At 37.5% G+C, this 21927-nt stretch overlaps 1 protein-coding gene across 1 annotated transcript in view; it reads right to left on the bottom strand.

The window, feature by feature from the left end:
- Positions 1–21927, bottom strand: part of Pdk (pyruvate dehydrogenase kinase) — a 218202-nt gene that overhangs the window by 95602 nt on the left and 100673 nt on the right. The window contains exon 6 of the mRNA XM_090381828.1: positions 7181–7258. Within this exon, the coding sequence (XP_090237954.1) occupies positions 7181–7258 (78 nt within the window). The remainder of the gene's footprint in view (positions 1–7180; positions 7259–21927) is intronic.

Below are 21927 nucleotides of genomic sequence, written 5' to 3'. Positions count from 1 at the left end.
ACTCTGTCTCATAGACAATCTGTTTCTGCTGCATGCCTTTTCTATAGATAGGGCTCTTGGGCACTGTTCTTCTAAATTGGTTTCTGTAATTTCTGCTCTCTCTCTCTCTCTCTCTCTCTCTCTCTCTCTCTCTCTCTCTCTCTCTCACACACACACACACACACACACACACACACACACACACACACAAAGCAGTCCAAACACGTGCCACAACTAGTCAACATCTTTTTACTGTCAAACTTCATAGTCACAGAACCAACTTTTCTTCTTCCTTATTTATTCATTCAACTTCCATTTTCTGGAACAACTTTCCTTAAAATTACAATTTACAGAAATTCAAGTCTATGTGAATAAGTATCTTCTTTTATCTTCTCAACCTTCAGTCCATGCATGGACTAAGTACTATAATAAATCTCGTTTGAGGTTTTCATTAAAAAAAAAAAAAAAAAAAAAAAAACTCATGCCACACCATCCTTACTGTATATTTAAATGGTATTTTTGTCATTTTACAACAAAAAATGCTTTTCCTTCTTTTTACCATTCAGCTTGTTTTGAACTACCTGAACTATTAATTATTATTACCTTTTATTTGGCTTTAAAAATCTATAAAAATTAGGCATTGTGCATTGAACAATATTGAATTTTGGACTAATTTTATAACTTTGCTTAACATCCCTTCTTAAAATAATTTGAGAAACATGGTATAATAGTGATTTAAAATTACTGTTTTCTTAGCAGGACCAATGTGTTAAGAATTGGTAAATAGTTTTTACAAGATGTTAATATGCAGAATCTATTTTATTTTGGCACAAATCTAAGACTTTTTTGTGCATTCTAAAAGAACAGTTTATCTATTAAGATTTAGAATTCACTTATATTGAGAAAATATTTGTATTAGTTTTAAGGTAAAGGTTTTTAAGGTTTTTAAAGGTTTTAGTTTTTAAAACAAAATTCCTAGTATTGTTATGTTATAATGACTCACATATTACGAGTTGAGGTTTGTACTTATACAGGTATGTTGTGAATAGGTTCACAGTTCCACTGGTCCACTAAATGTGCTTTTTTTTTTTTTTTTTTTGTTCCCTGGACTGGACCCCCCACTAGAATGAGATACTGCTGGACCCATTAATATAGCACTACCTCCACCAGGTACAGGATTCTCCTTAGTATTGAGACATAAATGACAGCAGTTGGCCAGGATCCATGTGGCAGGATCCAACTGGGTAGCAGCTTTCGTTGTGATTGTTGCTCACCAGTGGCAAAAAGGCCAAACACCACAACACAACAAAACATGACATCAAATACAAAACAACACAATAATCATACCTGGTCTATTTTACAGTTTTGTATCTTCAGAGTAAACATGGCAGAGTTGAACTAGCATTATCAGAGACATATGATGCAAGAAAGCAAGCCTATACAGAATCAGCCACAAAAAAAAAAAAAAAAAACCTTTCCATTTCACCCATCCATTCATTCCAAAAGTGTGTCCATCTCTTCCTTGCATTTATATAAGCTATCAACTTTCACGAAGACAGATGGAAGTTTGTTCCAGCAATCAATACCAGCTGATTAAAGGCAAATTTCCGCACATCTAATCAACAACTCTCCTTCCTCAATTTCAGTTTATGACCTCAGGTGCATAATCTGAGGAAGAGAAAGAATCCCATCAGCACTGAACCTGATTAATCCATTCAAGGCCTTATACACCTCAATCAGATCACCTTGCAGGTGCCTAGTCTCCAGATGCTGCAATTTGCAGAACTTAAGCCTTTCTTCGTAAGAGCACCTATTTGTTCCCATCACCACTCGTTCTAGCAACTCTACATCCTTCCTAAAATGAGGCTTCCATACCTGTACACAGTACTCAAGGTTTGGCCTGACCACTGCCTTATATAAGGGGATAATCTTTTTATCCCCGCTAGCAAAATTCCTGTATATCATTGACAAGACCCCATCACTTACTCTTGCAGCCTGTCTGCACTGTCAGAAAACTTCATATCTCACTGCACAATTACCCCCAAGTAGTTATAGTAATAGCAATCGTGGCATGTGATGCAAGAATGCAAGTGAGCATCAGCCAAAAAAAAAAAAAATTTCACACAACCATTCTAAATGTTTGTCCAGTACCTCCTTAAATTTATTTAACCTATCAACTTCCATGACAGATGGAAGTTTGTTCCAGCAATTAACCACCCGCTGGCCAAAGGCAAATTTCCGCACATCTATTCTACAGCTGTCTTTCCTCAATTTCAATTTATGGCCCCTTAGGTTCATAATTATTATTAGCATATAGTGCAAGGAAGCCTGAAGCTTATGCTGCACCAGCCAAAAAAAAAAAATTTCTGAATTACCCTGAGAGAGAGAGAGAGAGAGAGAGAGAAGGGAATCGCCAAGGAAAAGGAGAATGATGATATCCAGCTCAGGACCCTGGGTGTGCCAAGCCCATACACACCAGATGTGAGCCCCTGGGGTGAACAAGTGGAAGAATCCCATCAGAATTCAACGTGCTCAACCCATTCAAGGTCTTATACACCTCAATCAGATCACCTCACAAGTGCCTAGATCCAGCTGCTGCAATTTGCAGAACTTAAGCCTCTCTTGGTAAGAGGATCCCTTCATTCCTTATTGTCCTACGCTGTACATGCTCAAGCAAATCTACATCCTTCCTAAAATAAGGCCTCCAGACCTGTGCAGTACTAAGGTGTGGCCTGACCATTGCCTTATACATTCATTAATGAAGGTCTCTTTCATTCTCCACTACCCTGAGTATAACACCACCTAGTTGGTACATTTCTCTGGGATTATTGCTACCTATATGCCTAGGGGTACCGCAAATAACATTAGTCCATGAATAGCAGTCCACTGATTACCACTCTCTCTCTCTCTCTTTCTCCCATTCAACCATCCTTTTATCCATTGTAACAATTTTCCTATAATGTCACACTGCTCCAATTTGTACAGTGGTCTTTCATGTGCAACAGTATCAAAATAGTTGTTGAAATCCAAGTACAGGAACTCCCCGACTTAATTAATACTCAACTTATGTAAATTCTACTTTATTTAAGTTTTTGCCGGCTGGTGCAAACTGAAAAAAATATGGAAACGTATTTTGCATCTGCAGGGATAAATGGAGGTATTGTGAAAATATTGTAATGTGAACCCAATAACATACTGTTTTTTTTTTTTGTAATTCGTTCAAAGTCCTTGGAAGTTGAAAATTTCACTATATTACTAAACTATTTATCTCTCTAAAAGATCATATTTATAATGGAAATTGCACTACACTTTCATTATTATCATATGTTCCCGTTATAAGAATCAATTTTGAACGCCTTTGTGATATTTTTCTGGTTCATTGGGCTTTTCTGTTAGTGCATCTAATTATAAACAGGTAGTAAACTCGAACTTATTGCATTTACAATAATCCTGATAACTGGAATTCTGTTAGTTTTTACGTTACGTTATGATAATTAAATGAGTTTCCCTTCACTGAAATCTTCAGTCATATAAAAAACAAATTTTCAGAAACTTCTCTTCATTCCTATTTACGTATTACAATGATGAAGGGAAAGGGACCAACGGAAAGTGCAAGTGCTGGCAGTGCTAGGAAACAAAACAAAATCGATTTAGAAATGAAGATGAAAACGATTGAGAAGTATGAAGCAGGACAAAGTTTGTCATCTATTGCAAGGGAATTAGGTCTCGCTGCTTCAACACAGTGAATACTACTTTAAAGGACAGTGCATGTATAAAAGAACATGTTAAAGGATCAATGCATTTAAGATCAACAGTGATCACAAAACTGTGCTCAGGTGCTATATCGAAGATAGAACAGCTATTAATAATATGGATAGAAAATCAGATTCAGAAGTAAGTTCCCCCGAGTCCAATGACCATTCAAACAAAAGCAAGAAGTATTTATGAAGATATTAAGGATAAGTATGGCGAACTCCAAGCCAAGTTCGTGGCAAGAAATGGGTGGTTTAATAGGTTCAAGCATCGCGCTGGTTTCCACAATGTTAAAGTATGTGGTGAAGTCACCAGTGCCAATTCTGCAGCTGCAGAGAAATTTTGTGATGTGTTGGAAAAAATTATTGATGAAGGCAGCTATTCAACGCAGAAAATTTTTAATGTTGATGAAACTGCTCTGTATTGGAAAAAAATGCTGGATCGAGCATACATTGCCAAAGAGGAAAAGACAATGTCAGGTTTCAAGGCTTCAAAAGATAGGGCCATGCTCTTGCTTGGGGCTAATGCAGTGGGTGATTACAGATTAATACCACTGCTTGTGCACCAATCTGGAAATCCTTGTGCATTTAAGGGCATCAATAAAGCCATCCTACCTGTGCATTTCCGACTGAACCAAAGAATTAATTAATTTGGTTTAAATGCTGCATCATTTCCGAGGTTGAAAAATATTGTAAAGACAACGACATACCTTTCAAGATTTTGCTTCTATTAGATAATGCGCCTGGACATCCTACACATCTAGTTGATTTCAATTCTAGATGAGGGTCACATTTCTACCACTGAACACGACTTCACTCATCCAACCTATGGATCATGGTGTTATTTTGAATTTAAAAGCATACTATTTACGCACAACATTTGCTCAAGCATTGTCTGCAGTAGACGGTGAGAAAAATTTTACATTAAGAGACTTTTGGAAATCTTACAATATTTACCACGCCATCTTAAACATTAAGAAGGCCTGGGCAGGAATTACTAAAAGTTGTTTAAATGGTGCATGGAAGAAAATACGCCCACGGCACGTAAAAGGCTTCGAAGGGTTAAAAAAAGACAAATCATAAGAAGAGGTTACAGATAAGATTGTAAATATTGCAGAGCTATTTCAGTTGGAGGTTGTTGCCAAACACATGGAGGAGTTGATAGAAGAAGAATAGAAGGAATTATCTACATCGTTCTTATCAGTTTCCAAAATGCTGTTTGCTTCCCTACTTTTATTTTCATTAAAAGAAAGAGGAAGTTGAGCTTTGTCAGCATTTTCTTCTTTCACTATTGCTGGCTGCAAGTCAATAAGTTCTTTGTTTCAGCATTAGCATAATGCTAATGCTAAAACGAAGAACTTATTGACTTGCAGGCAGCAATAGTGAAAGAAGAAAATGCTGACAAAGCTCAAGATGAACCAAATGAGGAGCCGAGACACTTCACCAGAGAGACGGCAATGGCGAGGTTTGAGAAGATGGATCCTGACAGCGAACGATTCTTAAAAGTTAACAGAGGGGTGAATGATATGCTTGCTTGCTACAAAGAAATCTACGATGAAAAGAAAAAATCCACCGTCCAGTCATCCATTAATATGTTCTTTCATAAAGTTGAGCGGCTGACCCCTTCTAAATCTCCACAGCCTTCAACCTCCGCAGCAGCATACTTATGAGCTGATGATGTCGATTCTGGCAACAATACTTGAGAGGTAAAAACTTATTGATGTTATGCCTGTCTCCTCTCTTTTTTTTTTGTAATTTTATAATTTTTAAATTTTGTTTTAAATTGCATGATTTTGTAATTTTTCCTGCACATGAGATAAAAATTGAATAAATACAATAAATAATTCTATTCACATGTTCGTTGAACATTTTTTTTTTTTTTTTTTGATTTAATCAAAAAAGTGAGTACAGTTGCAAGTGCTGCACAAGCATGGGGGAAATTCCAACATGTAAAATTCAACTTAACATAGAGTTCCCCGGAACGCAACCCTTACATTAAACAGGAAGTGGCTCTATATGATATCAAAATTATTTTTTGCATCCAGTTCCTTTGTGATCACATCATAGTATCCAATCAAATTGGTTAGACAAGACTTCGCCTTAACAAACCCATGCTGTGTCTGAATTATTACTGCAGTCTTGTCTAGATGACTCTGCAATGCACTTTAACCAGTGATTCTTTTATTTTCTGTAGAAGAGAAGTCAAACTAACATGTCTGTAATTACTCACGTCACCCTTTGATCCTCCTAAACTGACTCAACATTGCACTGTCCACCTATGTCAACTGGATGCACTTCCTTAGATTTTATGTGTTTATTAACTAACAGCATAACCCCTCCTCCCCTTTTTATCCTGTCTATCCTTTCTATACACATTGTACTTCCAAATTTTAATTCTGCATTCCTTATATCTGTGTGACACCACGCCTCTGATATCACAACTATATCCGCCTTTGATATCTTTTTCAGCACTTCAAATTCATCAAATTTATTTACTGTACTCCTAGCCTTGGCGTACATGCAAGTATACATGCATCTGTTCTTACTGTTAGTTACTCTAACACAGCCCATGTATTTATTTGTTTCATAACTCCCAAAAGTTCCTGAAATCCCCAGGAACTTGTTTTCCGGGCTGCTGCTAATCACTTCCACCTCTGCCTATGGCTACTGTTAATCTATTAGTCCGTAAATCACCCCCCCCCAAGCTAGCAGTTTTCCGACTCATCTAACATTGCCTCAATAGCATCAGCAAAAAGCATTCCATGGACCCTTTAATAATAGACTCATTCATACATGCATGCATGCATAACTTGAAAGCAATGAAAAAGGTTTATATTAACATGTCTGTTTCTGAACAGTTACACAGTTATGGCTGTTCAAATAAAAAAATTAAAAAAACCTACGAAACTGTCAATGTAATGAATAATAAAAATAATAAAATAACAAATAAGAATAAGTATATATATACCTAGTAAAATTTTTATTCAAACTAGGCACAAGTATTCTTATTTTTGCATATTTTTTTTACTGTTGAAAACTATATATCCATTCAGATCAGACACATGTTTATGTCAAATTTTTTTTTCCATCACTTTCAGGTCCTGAATTGAATTCTGAAAGCATGGCTCACATGTACTAAACTCTGAATATATATATATATATATAAAACCAAATTAACTTTTCTTTTTTGATTATTCTTTCCAGTTCTGTCCTTTGGAATAATCTTCTTTCTTATGTATTTCATAAAAATTAAAATTACAAAAATTTAGGTCAAGTGTCAACGATTATCTTCTTTCTTCTCAACCCTCAAGGCAATATCAGTTTGTTACAGATTCCATAAATCTTTTGTGTTGCCATTAAAAAAAAAAATATATATATATATATATACACACATATATATTTTTGGAAAAAATAAAATACAAAAAAAGATAATTCTTACTGTAACTTACCATTGTATTCTTCTATAAGAATACCAGGAGAGGCCAAGTAGTATTGTTCACAGAGAAATCTTGCATTTTCATATGCATCTAAAATTACAAGCATTAATTTAATGAATATATATAGAAATTGAGTATTACATTATAAGTTCAGATATAAAAAAATAGCGAAATGCTTAAAGTGCGGTACTCACCTTGAATATAATCTGCAATAGTTTTATGAAAAGACTGATGGCTAAATATAAGATGGAATGGTTAAGTTAATGCATTAAGGTGGGATGAGATTTAATTTAACGGAATTTTAAAATAAGCGCAAGGAAGCAGAAGTGGCGGTGTTAAATGAGAAGTAACGGGTGCTGTATTTTAAGGAATTTTCTATACTCTCATGATGCTCTTTGGGACACGTGGGAATCTCAGATGTGAGAGATTCCAAGCCAAGGAAAGGTGAAAGGGAAGTTTTTCGTTTAGGATGTTGAGATTAGTGTTGTGTCGAAACCATTCGATAATGAGGGCTTCATATTGAAGAATTTTGTGGCTGGTTTTAAGTCTTATAATGGTGTTAGCGGAGTCAATTAAAGGAGTGTGATTGTGGGTTTGGGCATGAATTGTGAGTTCTGTACTAGCTTGTTTTAACAAGCTAGTACAGAACTCACAATTTAACACCGCCAACTGAAGACGTTATAACTTAACGAAAGTCTGTCATCACGACTATTGGCAATATCAATTCTTTTATGTTCCAGATTAACTATTTTCTGCTTTATGACAACCAGGGACGGAGTAGTGCACTTCTGCTTCCTTGCGCTTATTTTAAAATTCCGTTAAATTAAATCTCATCCCACCTTAATGCATTAACTTAACCATTCCACCTTATATTTAGCCATCAGTCTTTTCATAAAACTATTGCAGATTATATTCAAGGTGAGTACCGCACTTTAAGCATTTCGCTATTTTTTTACATTTAGTCTATTATCACGGTACTATAAGAATTCTATAACTTTATAATTATCAGTTCGGTTATTTTAAATAAAAATATATTTCAACAGCTTTGTACAAGTGGCACTTTAAACAGTATGGAGATTAAGTGGGTGTAAAATTTCATCATACTTCTTTGAACCTACAAGAAAGTAGTGAAACACCACTGCAGTCCACTCATATTACATAAGGATGTTATCGTATGGTAAATGACATGGCAAAGCTTTTGAGGGGAGGGGAAACCTCCACCTTCATCAGCAAAAGCAGACTTGGTGGCATGCTCATCTCCTTAAAGTAATGAATCCACATAATTGATAACCTGAAGCTTTTGAGTACAATGACTTCTTCCTTGGTTAATACTGAAAGAGTCATTACACTCAAAAGCTTGAGATTATCAATTACCACTGGTTAGAATAACACTCATGTCTACTACATGAAAGGAATTTTAAAATAAGCGCAAGGAAGCAGAAGTGGCGGTGTTAAATGAGAAGTAACGGGTGCTGTATTTTAAGGAATTTTCTATACTCTCATGATGCTCTTTGGGACACATGGGAATCTCAGATGTGAAAGATTCCAAGCCAAGGAAAGGTGAAAGGGAAGTTTTTCGTTTAGGATCACAACTGCAGTGGCATTATACTAAGAAGATAAAATACATAGTTCCAATTAAATTCTGGCATTTTTTTAAAGAGAATTCTGTTAACATTATTGCATAATGTTTCAACAGGATTAGAGTTAACTTGTCATCAAAGGACAAGTTTCATGTCATTGAGCAATATATTATGGCTCAATTCATTGAAAGACAGTATTAGTGAGGAAAATTTCAAAACAGAAAATAAATCTCTTCTCTGACAGGCTGGTCAGAGAAGGTTTAAAAGAGAAACAATAAAAACATTTTATTTTTTTAATAAAAAAAGTGCTGAAGGGAGGTTAAGTATTAGTAGTGGCAAATTAAGTAATGAAGCAAGCTATACTGCATCAGACAAAAAAGAAAATAAATAAATAAAAAAAACCACCAACATTATCCATAATATCACCCATCCCCTCCTAACCATGTGCTTAATCCTTCCTTATATTTATTCAAGCTACCCACTTCCATAACATCAGAAGAAATTTTTTATTCCAACCATTAATTACTCTCTGGCTTAATCCATGTTTCTGAACATCTATCCTGCACCCATCATCTCTCAATTTAAATTTATATCCCCTTAGGTGTATTATCCAAAAGTGGAGTAAAGATTCTGTCAGCATTTCTTTTACACAATCCATTTAAATTCTTAAACATTTCAATCAGATCCCCTTGCAGGTCTATTCTGAGTGCTGTAATTTTCAGGACTGAAGTTTTTCTTACAAAGAGTACACTTCAGTGCCCCTGATTAACCTAGTTGCTTTTCCCTGCATCTGTTTTTTATATAAACTCTAAAAGGAAGGGGATGAATCTGATTGGTCCACTTGATATCGATGGTCCGACTGTTGATGATCCTGATCAGATAGCAAACAAACTGAATGAGTATTTTGCATTTACATTCACACATCATACAATGGAATCATACGACGAATAATTTGGGCATCTGAGATGAGCAGTAGTTGAATCAACTGATAACTGAGATTCTGTCATAAAAAGTACATGGGGTTTGGCAGACTGCAAGTGAAAATGGACATTGTTGAGATTAGAATTGAGACCACATATATTTGTGAAATGAATTAGGAAGTGTTTGGGAGGTTTAGATCTTTTCGCAGATAAGCTTGCTCTATTAGTTTGACAATTCATGGTGTATTCAATAGTAAGAAAAAGTGGGTGGGGACATGCTGTATGAAGTAATGAAATTTTTGGATATGGCGTACACATGGTAAGAATATACCAAATCCTTGACAACGTGGCCTCGATAATGCCCCCTGCATACACACTACTCGGATTCCCTCCGGTCACTATCTCGCAGAGTAGAGGTAGCAAGATTATACACTAGATGATCCGGAAGCCTCCTAGAGAGTTACCAATAGTTTCGGTCTGGTGTACTAACTAGCGGCCGGACTGCGAATACCGTTTTAGAGCTATATCCTCGAAATGTAAGGAATATTGGATCTCGCCACTATGTTCTTCATAACCTCAAAAGTCATCAATCATACTGCATGATGGAAGAGAAGGGGAAGGGTTCACCAGAACTTGGCTCTAGAAACTAAACATGGGTTCCACCACTTCAAGCCTCCAATAAGCAAAGTGGTGGTATTGCACTGGTTGGTAAGTCATCTACCACCTAGTACTGTCTGGTAACATAGAGGACGGCATTCCTCCATGTGGTGTGGGCGTGACACCTCGACCCCTGCCTACGTTGGTTCGCACCTGGGTGGTCACCCACCATGTACATGGAGGTTATACCCAGGATTACTAACAGTCCCACCATCGTGAAGGTGCAAGCAGAGGATTTCGTTATCACAGACCGTCCGGACTTTGCAGAAATTGGGTCCACTTGACTTGAATGTCTTCTGAATATCAGTTCCATCAGCGTTTTAGACTCCCAGGTAGCAAGTGCAGCTTGTCTAGCATATCTGAGAGAATGTCTGCGACAACCTCAAGGAACATTACTTAAAAAGTACAGGTCACCGTTGAAAAAAAGCTGTGAATTAGGGTTGAATTTGAAAGTGTCGTCAATTCTGCCCAGACATGATAGGAGGGAGTATATGATGAGAGCCTTGTCGATCAATTCGGTCCTGGAAAGATTGTGCAAGGCTCAAGGGGTAGAATTGCTTTCAGCCTAGTCTGTGCTTGTTAACAGGAGAGACTGCTTCTACAGGGATAGGATACACTTAAACAGAAAGGGTGCAAGAATATTTGCTGATGCTATCGAGGCAGAGTTAGGTGGGTCAGAAAACTCCTAGCTTGGGGGGGTGGCGATACACAGACTAATAGATTAACAGTAGCCACTGGCAGAGGTGAAAGTGATTCTTGCACTGCTTCTATTGGAATGAGCAGCAGCCTGGAAAACAAGATGCAGGGTATTTCAGAGACTGCTGGGAGTCATTGTGGTACAAGGAAACACATGGGTTTTGTTAGGGTGGCTAAGAATAGGAACAGGTGCATGTATACTTGCATAAAAACCAATGCTAGGAGTTTGGAAAATAAATTTGATGAATTTGAGGTGTTGGTCAAAACATCAAAGGCAGATATTGTTGGAATATCAGATATAAGGAATGCAGAACTGGAATTTGGGAAGTACAATGTGCACAGGAAAGATAGACAGGATAGGAAGGGAGGAGTGGTTATGCTATTAGTTAAGAATTAGTAAAAAATTCAGAGCTACAGGGCTCAATAACTTCCACGATTTTTTAATATATTAAAAAGTAAGAGATTATTTCAATTTTTTTCGTGGAAATTAATGAATTCTCTCTCATAGAGATACGACCAAATCCGATGCAGAATGGAATCGAAAGCCGAGAGCCTCAACCCGACCCCAAAACACATCAAACCACCGCAGCAAGACCATGAGTGCGAGAAGACATTGTGTCATTACACAATTAGTTAAAACTGGTTCCGATAATAAATAATTAAAATCACTAATTAAAAACATTATTAAAATCACGATTAAAAAGATTAAAACTATTTAAAATTAAATGGATTAAATGGATTAAAAGTTACGATTTGGATGAATACTCAAATTAAATGAAATGCACAGCTGTTTCCCTTCCTTAAGCAGACCACACTTTTCGGTTGATCGCTGTGTTCGCAGAACAGGACTATCACAAAGTGTTTGTTTGTTTGTGTGTGTGTGTGTGTGTGTGTGTGTGTGACTCTGAAATATAGAGAGATTATTTATATTGGCGCATGCGTAAAAAAGACCAAAAATCTGATATTAGATAAGGCCGTCGCACATTGATAGAATTTTCGTGTAGTTTCATTTCAAGCGTTTCAGCGATCAATAATTTAATGTAATTGTGTTGTATATTTAAAATTACCGCCTTATTGAATAGGAAAACGTGACTCTCATTGATCACATGAAAGGGCCAATTCCGACACGCTTGCGCGCGTTGCTTGACACGTAACTCTAACCTCAAGCAGCATGTTGCTTGACATGTAACTCTAACGTGCAACGAGTGGAACCCTCATACAATGAATCACACAGACTACAGGAAATCTTGTACACAATATCATTTACCTGTGCCGAGCAAGAAGGAAGAATTGTGTGATTTTTTAATATACAGGAATACCTCGCATAGTGCGGTTAATTCGTGCCAAAAAAATATCGTGCTATGCGAAACTGCGCTGATCTAGGTATTATTAGTATGTATTTTATTGTAATGCATTCCGACAATTTGATTATATTGGTCGAGTTGCAAAAATATGTAGGTGTTTGTTTACTATAAATTGATGCACACGAAGTTCTTGCAAAAAAAAGAAACTAAAATGATAAAAATGAAAAATACTAGTAAGTACAGTAGAAATGATTTTTATTGCAGTATGTACATACCAAAATAATATAAGTGAAGTATGTAGTGTATTTTTATTTTTAAAAATACACTAATCAGCTTAGTTTGCACAGTTTTTTCCTTCTTTTTATCTGCATACATCTCTTTATAACATCGAATGTCATTTTGCAACGCCTGCCTTACTTTCATACCTCGTTCGATGTTTGGATCTAGAAGAACACTCAGTGCCATTACATTTCTTCTTTCCACTCATATTTGCATATAAAGGTGTATATCATTTTTAAAAAATAATCTTTAATAAAAATACACAGCAAAAAATATTTGTACAGCTTATGCACACGATCTCACCGCTCAGAATCTAGAGTGTTTACTAATGTATGAATGCCAACCATGTGTCTGATGGACCACATGCATGAGTGCCATGGGTCTGCTACTTAAGGATGTGTCATTGCAGTAATAGCATACTGTTGAAGAAGGAGACAGCAGTCTCCAAAAGCTTCAGGTTTTATCGCTTTTAATCCAGTTTATTTTAGATAATTTTATTGCTTCGGTATATTTTTAACGTTTTATCGTAGTTTATTTTATCGTAATATTTTACAATAGTCTAGTCTTCCGATAGTGTATCACATTATTTTATTATTTTTATAGTAAAAATTTTTTATTCCTTGGATGGTGTTTGTCTTTAATTATTGCAATACGAATGCTAGCGGAGTCCGTATATAATGGGAGTTTCGACAACAGCCTGAATGGCCTTGAATCCATAACGCATTGGCCTACGTGCTGGCATTATAATACATACATACATATCAAATGTATTGGTGAGTAATGCAGTTAATTTTTTTTCAATTTGTAAACCGCGCTATAGCGAAACCCGCACTGTTCGAAACTGCGCTATGCGATGTATTCCTGTATTATGGAGCTTCTGCATGGGCCTGGCTATTATTTTGAATTCAGTATTTCTAAAGAGTTTATTAAGCTGCCTGGATCAACATACAGTATGGAAATAAAATGTGTTTTATTGGTATTATTAATGGGTATCATATTTACTGTTTTATTTTTAGCCTGTAACCTGATTTAATTTATAACGGAGTGAGGATAGCCTCTATTTAAAAACCAATCGGTTAGTGCAACAATTTCTGAGTGTAAGGTGGGTTCGGAATATTTGTAAGTGTTGAAAAACTGGTTGAATATAATAAATCTCTTATACGTGACTGGATGATAACTTCGGTAATGCAGGGACAACCCCGAATTGGTGGGTTTTTGGTAAATGCTAACTTGGATTTTTTGCATACCGTGTGTGAGGGTGAAATTTAAGAAACTACACGAAAATTCTATCAATGTGCGACAGCTTTATCTACTATCGGATTTTTGGTCTTTTTTATGCATGCGCCAATATAAATAATCTCTTTATATTTCAGAGTCAAATACACACACAAACACTTTGTGATATTCCTATCCTGTGAACTTCGGCGATCAACCGAAAAGTGTGGTCTGCTTAAGGAAGGAAACAGTTGTGCATTTCGTTTAACTTGAGTATTCATCCAAATCGTAACTTTTAATCCGTTTAATTTTAAATAGTTTTTAATTGTGATTTTAATTATTTATTATTGGAACCAGTTTTAACTAATTTTATGACACAATGTCTTCTCGCACTCGTGGTCTTGCTGCGGTGGTTTGATGTGTTTCGGGGTCGGGTTGGGGCTCTCGGTTTTTGATTCTGTTGCGCATCGGATTTGATTGCACCTCTGTGAGTGAGGGAATTCATTAATTCGTGTTTTTACTTTTTTCATCTTATTTTATTCGTCACATATGAGAGAGAATTGACTGGAAGAATTCCAAGAAAAAAAATTGAGGTAATCTCTTACTTTTTAAGCTATTAGTTAAGAAACACAAAATCCAAGGAAGTGAAGCCAGTCGACATCATTGGATAGTGCAGTGTCGAGTCAGTTTGGTGTGACATAAGCATTGGGAGATCAAAATTGAGAGTAGGACTGTGTTATAGGCCTAATGACTCTGATGAGTATAATAAGAAACTGTACAGGGAAATAGAGTGGGCCAGTAAATCAGAGTGTCTTATAATGGGGGATTTTAATTTCCCAGATACTAAAGCATTTAGGGCATAAGCCTCAAGCTATGGAGAAGTCTAGACTATGTATAAATATAGTGCAAGCGCATCAGAAATACATAGCTATCTGAATAAATCAGAATATTAGTAAAAACGGCATAGTTTTAAGTTATATCTCATATTGTGAATACTTTCGCAACGAGTTGCCATGATACTGCACTACTTCGAATAAGTAATACTTCACCTAAGGAGAAGACTGATGTTACTTATTCTCAGATGGATACCACCACCCAGACGGCACCGTTTATTATTAGTAAAATATTAGTTAAAAACTGATATTAGTAAACACCAGAATATTAGTAAAAACGATGCCGTTTTTACTAATATTCTGATTTATTCAGATATAGCTATCTATTTCTGATGCGGCTGCACTATATTTATACATAGTCTAGACTCCTCCATAGCTTGAGGCTTATGCCCTAAACGCTTTAGAGTCTGAAAACATCATACACCATCAGGCATCTCTCATATTGTGGAGTTATACTTCATAACTGTTTTGCCATCACTGCATTACTCGGGTACCTACCCACCCACCGAAGAAGGGCCAAATAGCCCTGAAACGGCACCAACGGAGCCTGATGATGCCTGGAGTTTCCAAGAATAGGTAACAACAGCCTTTTCTACACTGGGGAAGCGTTGCCTATTTGAGGAGTTTATGAGTTTTTGAGTGGTGTGATTTGAAGGAGTTACTCCTTCCACTCCTACTATTACTTTCCCTCTATCTTTTTTGCTTTTCTAAGTCTAATAGGGACAACTGGATAGTCGAGTTATTATCCCACACAAATACAAAATAGCCCTGAAATGGTGCCGTCTGAGTGGTGGTATCCATCTGAGAATAAGTAATATCAGTCTTTTCCTTAGGTGAAGCATTACTTATTCAAAGTAGTGCAATATCATGGCAACTTGTTGTGAAGGTATTCATATGAGATATAACTTAAAACGATGCAGTTTTTACTAATATTCTGATTTATTCAGAATATGTATTTCTGATGTGCTTGCACTATATTTATACATTTCCAGATATTGACTGGAATTTGTTTGTTGGTCACTCACATTAGCAAGGCTTTTGTGGATTGATTGGATGATTGTATTCTACATTAGTATTAGTATTAGTAACGGCCGCATGGTGCAAGAAAGCCTATGGCTTATGCTGCACCAGCCAAAAAAAAAAAAAAAAATCCGAACAAAACAATAATAAAAACAAAAAAAAATTAAATAAATAAAATAAATAACTAAATAATAATAATTAATAAATAAATAAAAATAAAACAAAAAATAAATAAAAAGGAAATTAAACCTATCATCCTATGCGCTTCCCTTACCCAAAAGTACTATCCAGATGACCTTTGAATTTCCCCAAACTGTCGGCCTCTACCACCCATGAAGGCAACTTATTCCAGTAATTTATAACTCGCTGGCTAAAATAAAACTTGCTGCAGTTTGTTGTTGTTTGTTGTTGTTGTTTGGTTTTTAGGAGCATTAGCAACTAAGGCCATATTGCTCCGGGATATGCGGTGGTCATTCCCTGACCTTTCCGCATCCTCCGTATTTGGTGGTGACGGGCTCGAACCCCGGTCTAATCAAGAAGTGTGTGCTACGCACTGCTGCTCCTTCCCACCTGGCTACGGAGGCGCCACTTGCTGCAGTCCAATCTAAATATTTCCCCCCGTAACTTGAATTTATGTTCCCTAGTTCTAGCATCATTTATAATCTTGAAAATTTTGTTCTCATTCATTTTACTGATGCCTCTCAGAGCCTTAAACACCTCAATCAAATCTTCTTTGTTTGTTTTGGTTTTTAGGAGCATTAGCAACTAAGGCCATATTGCTCCGGGATATGCGGTGGTCATTCCTTGACCTTTCCGCATCCTCCGTATTTGGTGGTGACGGGCTCGAACCCCGGTCTAATCAAGAAGCGTATGCTACGCACTGCTGCTCCTTCCCACCTGGCTACGGAGGCGCTTCAAATCTTCTCTAAGGTGTCTAGTTTCCAAACTCTGCAACCCACATATTCGAAGTCTTTCTTCATAAGGACGCCCTTTTGCCAATCTCACCAGGCGAGTTACCCTTCTTTGCACCCTTTCAAGAAGCTCGATGTCTTTCTTTAGGTGTGGTCTCCATACTTGAACACAGTATTCCAAGTGTGGTCTAACATAAGCCTTATATAATGGGACTATCACGTCCCTATCTCTACTTGCAAAAGTTCGATAGATCATCGATAGGACACCATGGGCTTTCCTTGCAACCTGTTTACAATGCTCAGAGAATTTCATGTCTGACCGTATCGTAACACCCAAGTCCCTTTCCTCCAGTACTGGGTTTAGTTGAACTCCACCAAGTGAATAATTTTTTTGGGATTACTGTTTCCCAGGTGTAATACCTTACACTTTGTTGGATTAAAGCACAGCTGCCATTTTTCTGACCATTCCTGAAGTCTATCTAGGTCTCTCTGGAGAAGCTCAGCTTGACAGTGATCATTAACTACTCTACCAATTTTAACATCATCTGCAAATTTAGACATCACGCCCTCTATCCCTTCATCAATGTTGTTTATGAAAATTAAAAACAACAGTGGTCCTAATACTGATCCTTGGGGAACCCCACTTCTTACATCAACCCATTCTGAGGAATAGCCATTTATCACAACCCTCTGCCTCCTGCCCTGAAGCCATCCTTCTATCCATCTAAGGATTTTCCCAGTGATTCCAACCTGTTCCAGCTTATAAAGCAACTGCTCAGGTGGGACTGAGTCAAAAGCTTTGCTGAAATCTAAATAAACAATGTCAAAATTATTCCCTAAATCCAGCTCGTGAATGACCCTTTCGAAATAGCGAACCAAATTTGTTAAACATGATTTTCCCTTTACAAAACCTTGCTGAGTATCCTTGAGAATTTCAATTCGATCCAAATGATCCTGAATTCCACCCTTGATCATTGCCTCCATGATTTTCCCTACTACTGAAGTCAGACTGACAGGTCGATAATTTCCAACTTCACTTTTAGAGCCACCCTTATGTATGGGAGATACATTTGCACTTTTCCAATCCAAGGGAATCTCCCCAGAGTCTAGTGATGCTCGCATAATTAGCCTCAATGGTTCAATGCACTCGCTTGCCGCCTCTCTTAAGATTATAGGGTATATTTCATCAACTCCAGGAGCCTTACTGGTCTGTAGGCTTGAAAGTTTTTTCATTAAATAATCTTGCGAAATTTCAATATCATTAATTACATATTTTTTAACTTCGCTCACACAATTTCCCATTGCCACAAAAGGCTTTTTCATTTGTAAATATCGATGCAAAATAACTGCTGAGTTCATCTGCAACGGCAGCTGGTGTATTTATTACTATCCCCTTTCCCTTACGTAAAGGTCCGATCTGGTTTGTCCTGCTCTTCTTGGCATTTATATATGTGAAGAATTCTTTATCCCCCCCCCCCTCTTTGCTCTGTTTGCTAGTGATTTCTCATAAACTGCCTTTGCCTGTCGAACCTTTTCTGTGACTCTATTACACATCACCTTGTAGCTGTTATAGGCTTCAGTACTTTTTATTGCTCTGTAACCTTTCCATGCCACCTTTTTCTGCTCAAGTAATGTGGCAACTTCACTATTCATCCAACTTGGAACCCTTCTCGTAGAGTATTTTTTTAATGGTATATACGCATTCAAGGCATCTGTGATTAATGTTTTAAAAGCGTACCACAGTTCAATTGTATTCATTCTCTGCGCGATATCTACCCAGTTAATAGAGGCCATGTAGTACCTTAAGGCATCGTAATTTCCTTTTCTGAAATTAAAACCCATTCCTTTGCCTTTTATTTCTGCTACCTCTCTCGTCATCATCCACCGTAGAACTCCGTGATCACTTCCTGCTACTGGTTCCTCTAGTGTCAGCCCTGTTATGTCATCTGATTCATGTGTGATGATGAGGTCTAGGATATTCTTTTCTCTAGTACTTTCCCTGACATGTTAATACAAATAACAGTCATCTAGTTGATTTAAAAATTTTGTTCCCCATGTAGAGTTGCCTTTCCATTTACTCCAATCAATTAGAGGCAAATTGAAATCACCCATAATAAGGCATTGACGCTTACTTGCCCATTTCATTTGCATGTAGAGGCTTTTGTCATAATCTTCACAATCACCTGGTCTGTAGATTACTCCTACTCGCATTATGCCTTTGTTTCCAACTATCTCACACCATACAGACTCTATACTAGCATGTGAAATGTCTGAATCCGGGAAAGCTATCGTCGCACTCAGGCTGCTTCTGATAAGAAGCATTACCCCACCACCCCTTCTATCTAACCTATCCTTCCTAAATACATTATACAAGCCATACTGAAACTCATCATCCCCAATTTCCGGGTGGCACCACGTCTCTGTAAGCCCTATTATGTCCGCGTTACTTGTTTTAACCAGCAGTTCGAATTCGCTCATTTTATTGACAACACTTCTAACGTTACTGTATAAACAATTAAGATTTACTGTTCTTGTATATTTAACAACCCTAACACAACCCTTGAAGTTTTTTAAGCTCTCTTCCCTGATATTAGCTACCCGCTCACGTGAAATGTCTTTGCCCGCAGAACATCTAGATAATATGTCCAGTTGGGGTAACAGATAAGAACTCTTAAAGTATGTGCAAGAGTTACAGACCAATATTATCAGATAAACGCGTGTCAGTATTACCCACATCCCCCCCTAACTAGCAGTTTCCCTGAACCTTTAAGGTATCCTCAATAATACTGGCAAAAACTTTTGCACCACCTTTGTTTAAGTGAATCCCGTCTCTACAAAACAAATTCCCTCTACCTACAAGTGTGGGCCATGCTGATAGAATTTGTTTGTTGGTCACTCACATTAGCAAGGCTTTTGTGGATTGATTGGATGATTGTATTCTACATCAGCATGTTCGGGAGGCAACTAGAGGAAGTAATACTCTTGATCTGATTATCAAGTGATTCTTCAACATTAAGAATCTGCAGATAAAGGAACCACTAGGTGGCAGTGATCACAGTGTGCTGATGTGGGATTTACTCAAAGAGGTAACTACCGTCAGGGGTAAAGGGAAGTGTTTTTGCTTTCGTAAAGGTGACTACAGTGGTCTGAGACAGTATTTAAATTCTATACGGTGGAACCAACTGATGATGTTACCAACAGCAAATTCAAAATAGGAGGCATTCAAAGAATTCATCTTGGAAGCCACTAGGCTTTACTTTACATACCAACTAAGAAATATTGTTCAAGGTTTAGGAATAAAGGGATGTCAGATGTACTAATGAGACGTGGCAGAGAAGAAAAATGTATGGGATTCATAGGAATTAATGGATGACATGGAAGCCTATGATAGACATAAGTTGGTCTGTAACCAAGTCACAAAGGAGATTAGGCAGGCAAAGGCAGATTATGAGGGTGCCTCCGTAGCCAGGTGGGAAGGAGCAGCAGTGCGTAGCACACGCTTCTTGATTAAACCGGAGTTCGAGCCCGTCACCATCAAATACAGAGGATGCGGAAAGGTCTGGGAATGACCACCGCATATCCCGGAGCAATATGGCCTCAGTTGCTAATGCTCCTAAAAACCAAATAACAAACAAACAAACAAGCAGATTATGAGAAATCTTTGGCAAAGGATGCATAGAAAAACAGCAAAGGGTTCTTTACCTATGTAAACTCTAGAAGGAAAGGGATGAATCAGATTGGTCCACTGGATATTGATGGTTCAACTGTTGATGATCCTGCTCAGGTGGCTAACAAACTAAATGAGTATTTTGCATCTACATTCACACACGAGTTATTCAGTGAGGGGAATGCCAGAGGTGAAATAAACTCTGGCAGTGAGCTAGATGATTTTGTAATAACTGAGAGGAAAGTGGAGGAGAAATTGTTGAAGATAAACATTAAAAAAGCACCCAGGGTGGATGGGATCTATCCAGTTATATTAAAGGAAACAGCAAAGGAAGTAAGCAAACCTTTAGCCATAATTATAAGAGTTTCCTTGGATTCAGAAGAGGTACTCATGGACTGAAGATGTGCAAATGTGGCCCAAATTAACAGAGGAGGATCAAAGGGCAACACAAGTAATTATAAACCTGTTAGTTTAAATTCTGTTCCAAGAAAATTAATGGAGGCACTGGTTAAAGAAGCACTGCAGGATCATCTAGACAAGACTTCAGTTACATCTCGGACACAGCATGGTTTTGTTAAGGGGAAGTCGTGTCTGACCAACTTGATTGGATAGTATGATGTGGTCCCAAAGGAACTGGATGCACTGAATAACTTTGATATCATATATTTGGATCTTAGAAAGGCTTTTGATATTGTTGCACATGGAAGACTGCAGCACAAATTGGAGCAGTGTGGCATTGGAGGCAAATTGCTGCTATGGATAAAGGGATGGTTGAGTTCGAGAAGACAGAGTGGTAATCAATGGACACTGCTCATTGTGGACTAATGTTATTAGTGGAGTCCCTCAGGGTTCAGTGTTGGCTCCATTGTTGTTTTTTGTATTTATAAATGATATTGAAGATTGTATATCAGGCTTAATGTCCAGGTTTGCAGACAATACAAAGGTTGGCAGGTTAGTTAAGGACACTGATGACAGTACGCAGCTGCAACAGGATCTAGAAAACTTGAGCAGATAGGCTGAGAGAGGTGGCAAATGAAGTTTAACATTGACAAATGTAAAGTACTACATATGGGAAGCAGTAATCCCAGCGTAACATATAAACTCTGTGGTACCACACTGACAGTGGTAGAGAATGAAGAGGACCTGGGGGTAATTGTGCAGGCAGATATGAAGTTTTCTGAGCAGTGCAGATGGTCTGCAAGAGTAGCTCATGGTGTTTTCTCAATGATATACAGGAATTTTTCTAGCAGGGATAAGGAGGTGATTATTCCCTTGTATAAGGCAATGGTCACGCCACACCTTGAGTACTGTATACAGATCTGGAGGCCTCATTTTAAGAAGCATGTAGAGCTGTTGGAACGAGTACAGAGAAGGGCAACAAGATTAGTGAATGGAACAAAGGGTCGCTCTTACGAAGAAAGGCTTAAGTTTTGCAGATTACAGTGTCTGGAGACTAGGCACCTGCAAGGTGATCTGATAGAGGTGTACAAAGCCTTGAATGGTTTGAGCATTCTCAATGCTGATGGGATTCTTCCTCTTGCTCAGAACAATCACCTGAGAAGGTATAAATTCAAACTGAGGAAAGACAGTTGCAGGATAGATGTGCGGAAGTTTGCC

The sequence above is a fragment of the Mastigoproctus giganteus genome, chromosome 9 (assembly GCF_048544385.1).
Source record: "Mastigoproctus giganteus isolate SK-2022 chromosome 9, ASM4854438v1, whole genome shotgun sequence".
NCBI lineage: Eukaryota > Metazoa > Arthropoda > Arachnida > Uropygi > Thelyphonidae > Mastigoproctus > Mastigoproctus giganteus.
Note: the sequence above shows the minus strand (reverse complement) of the source record. Positions and strands in the feature narration are given on the sequence as shown.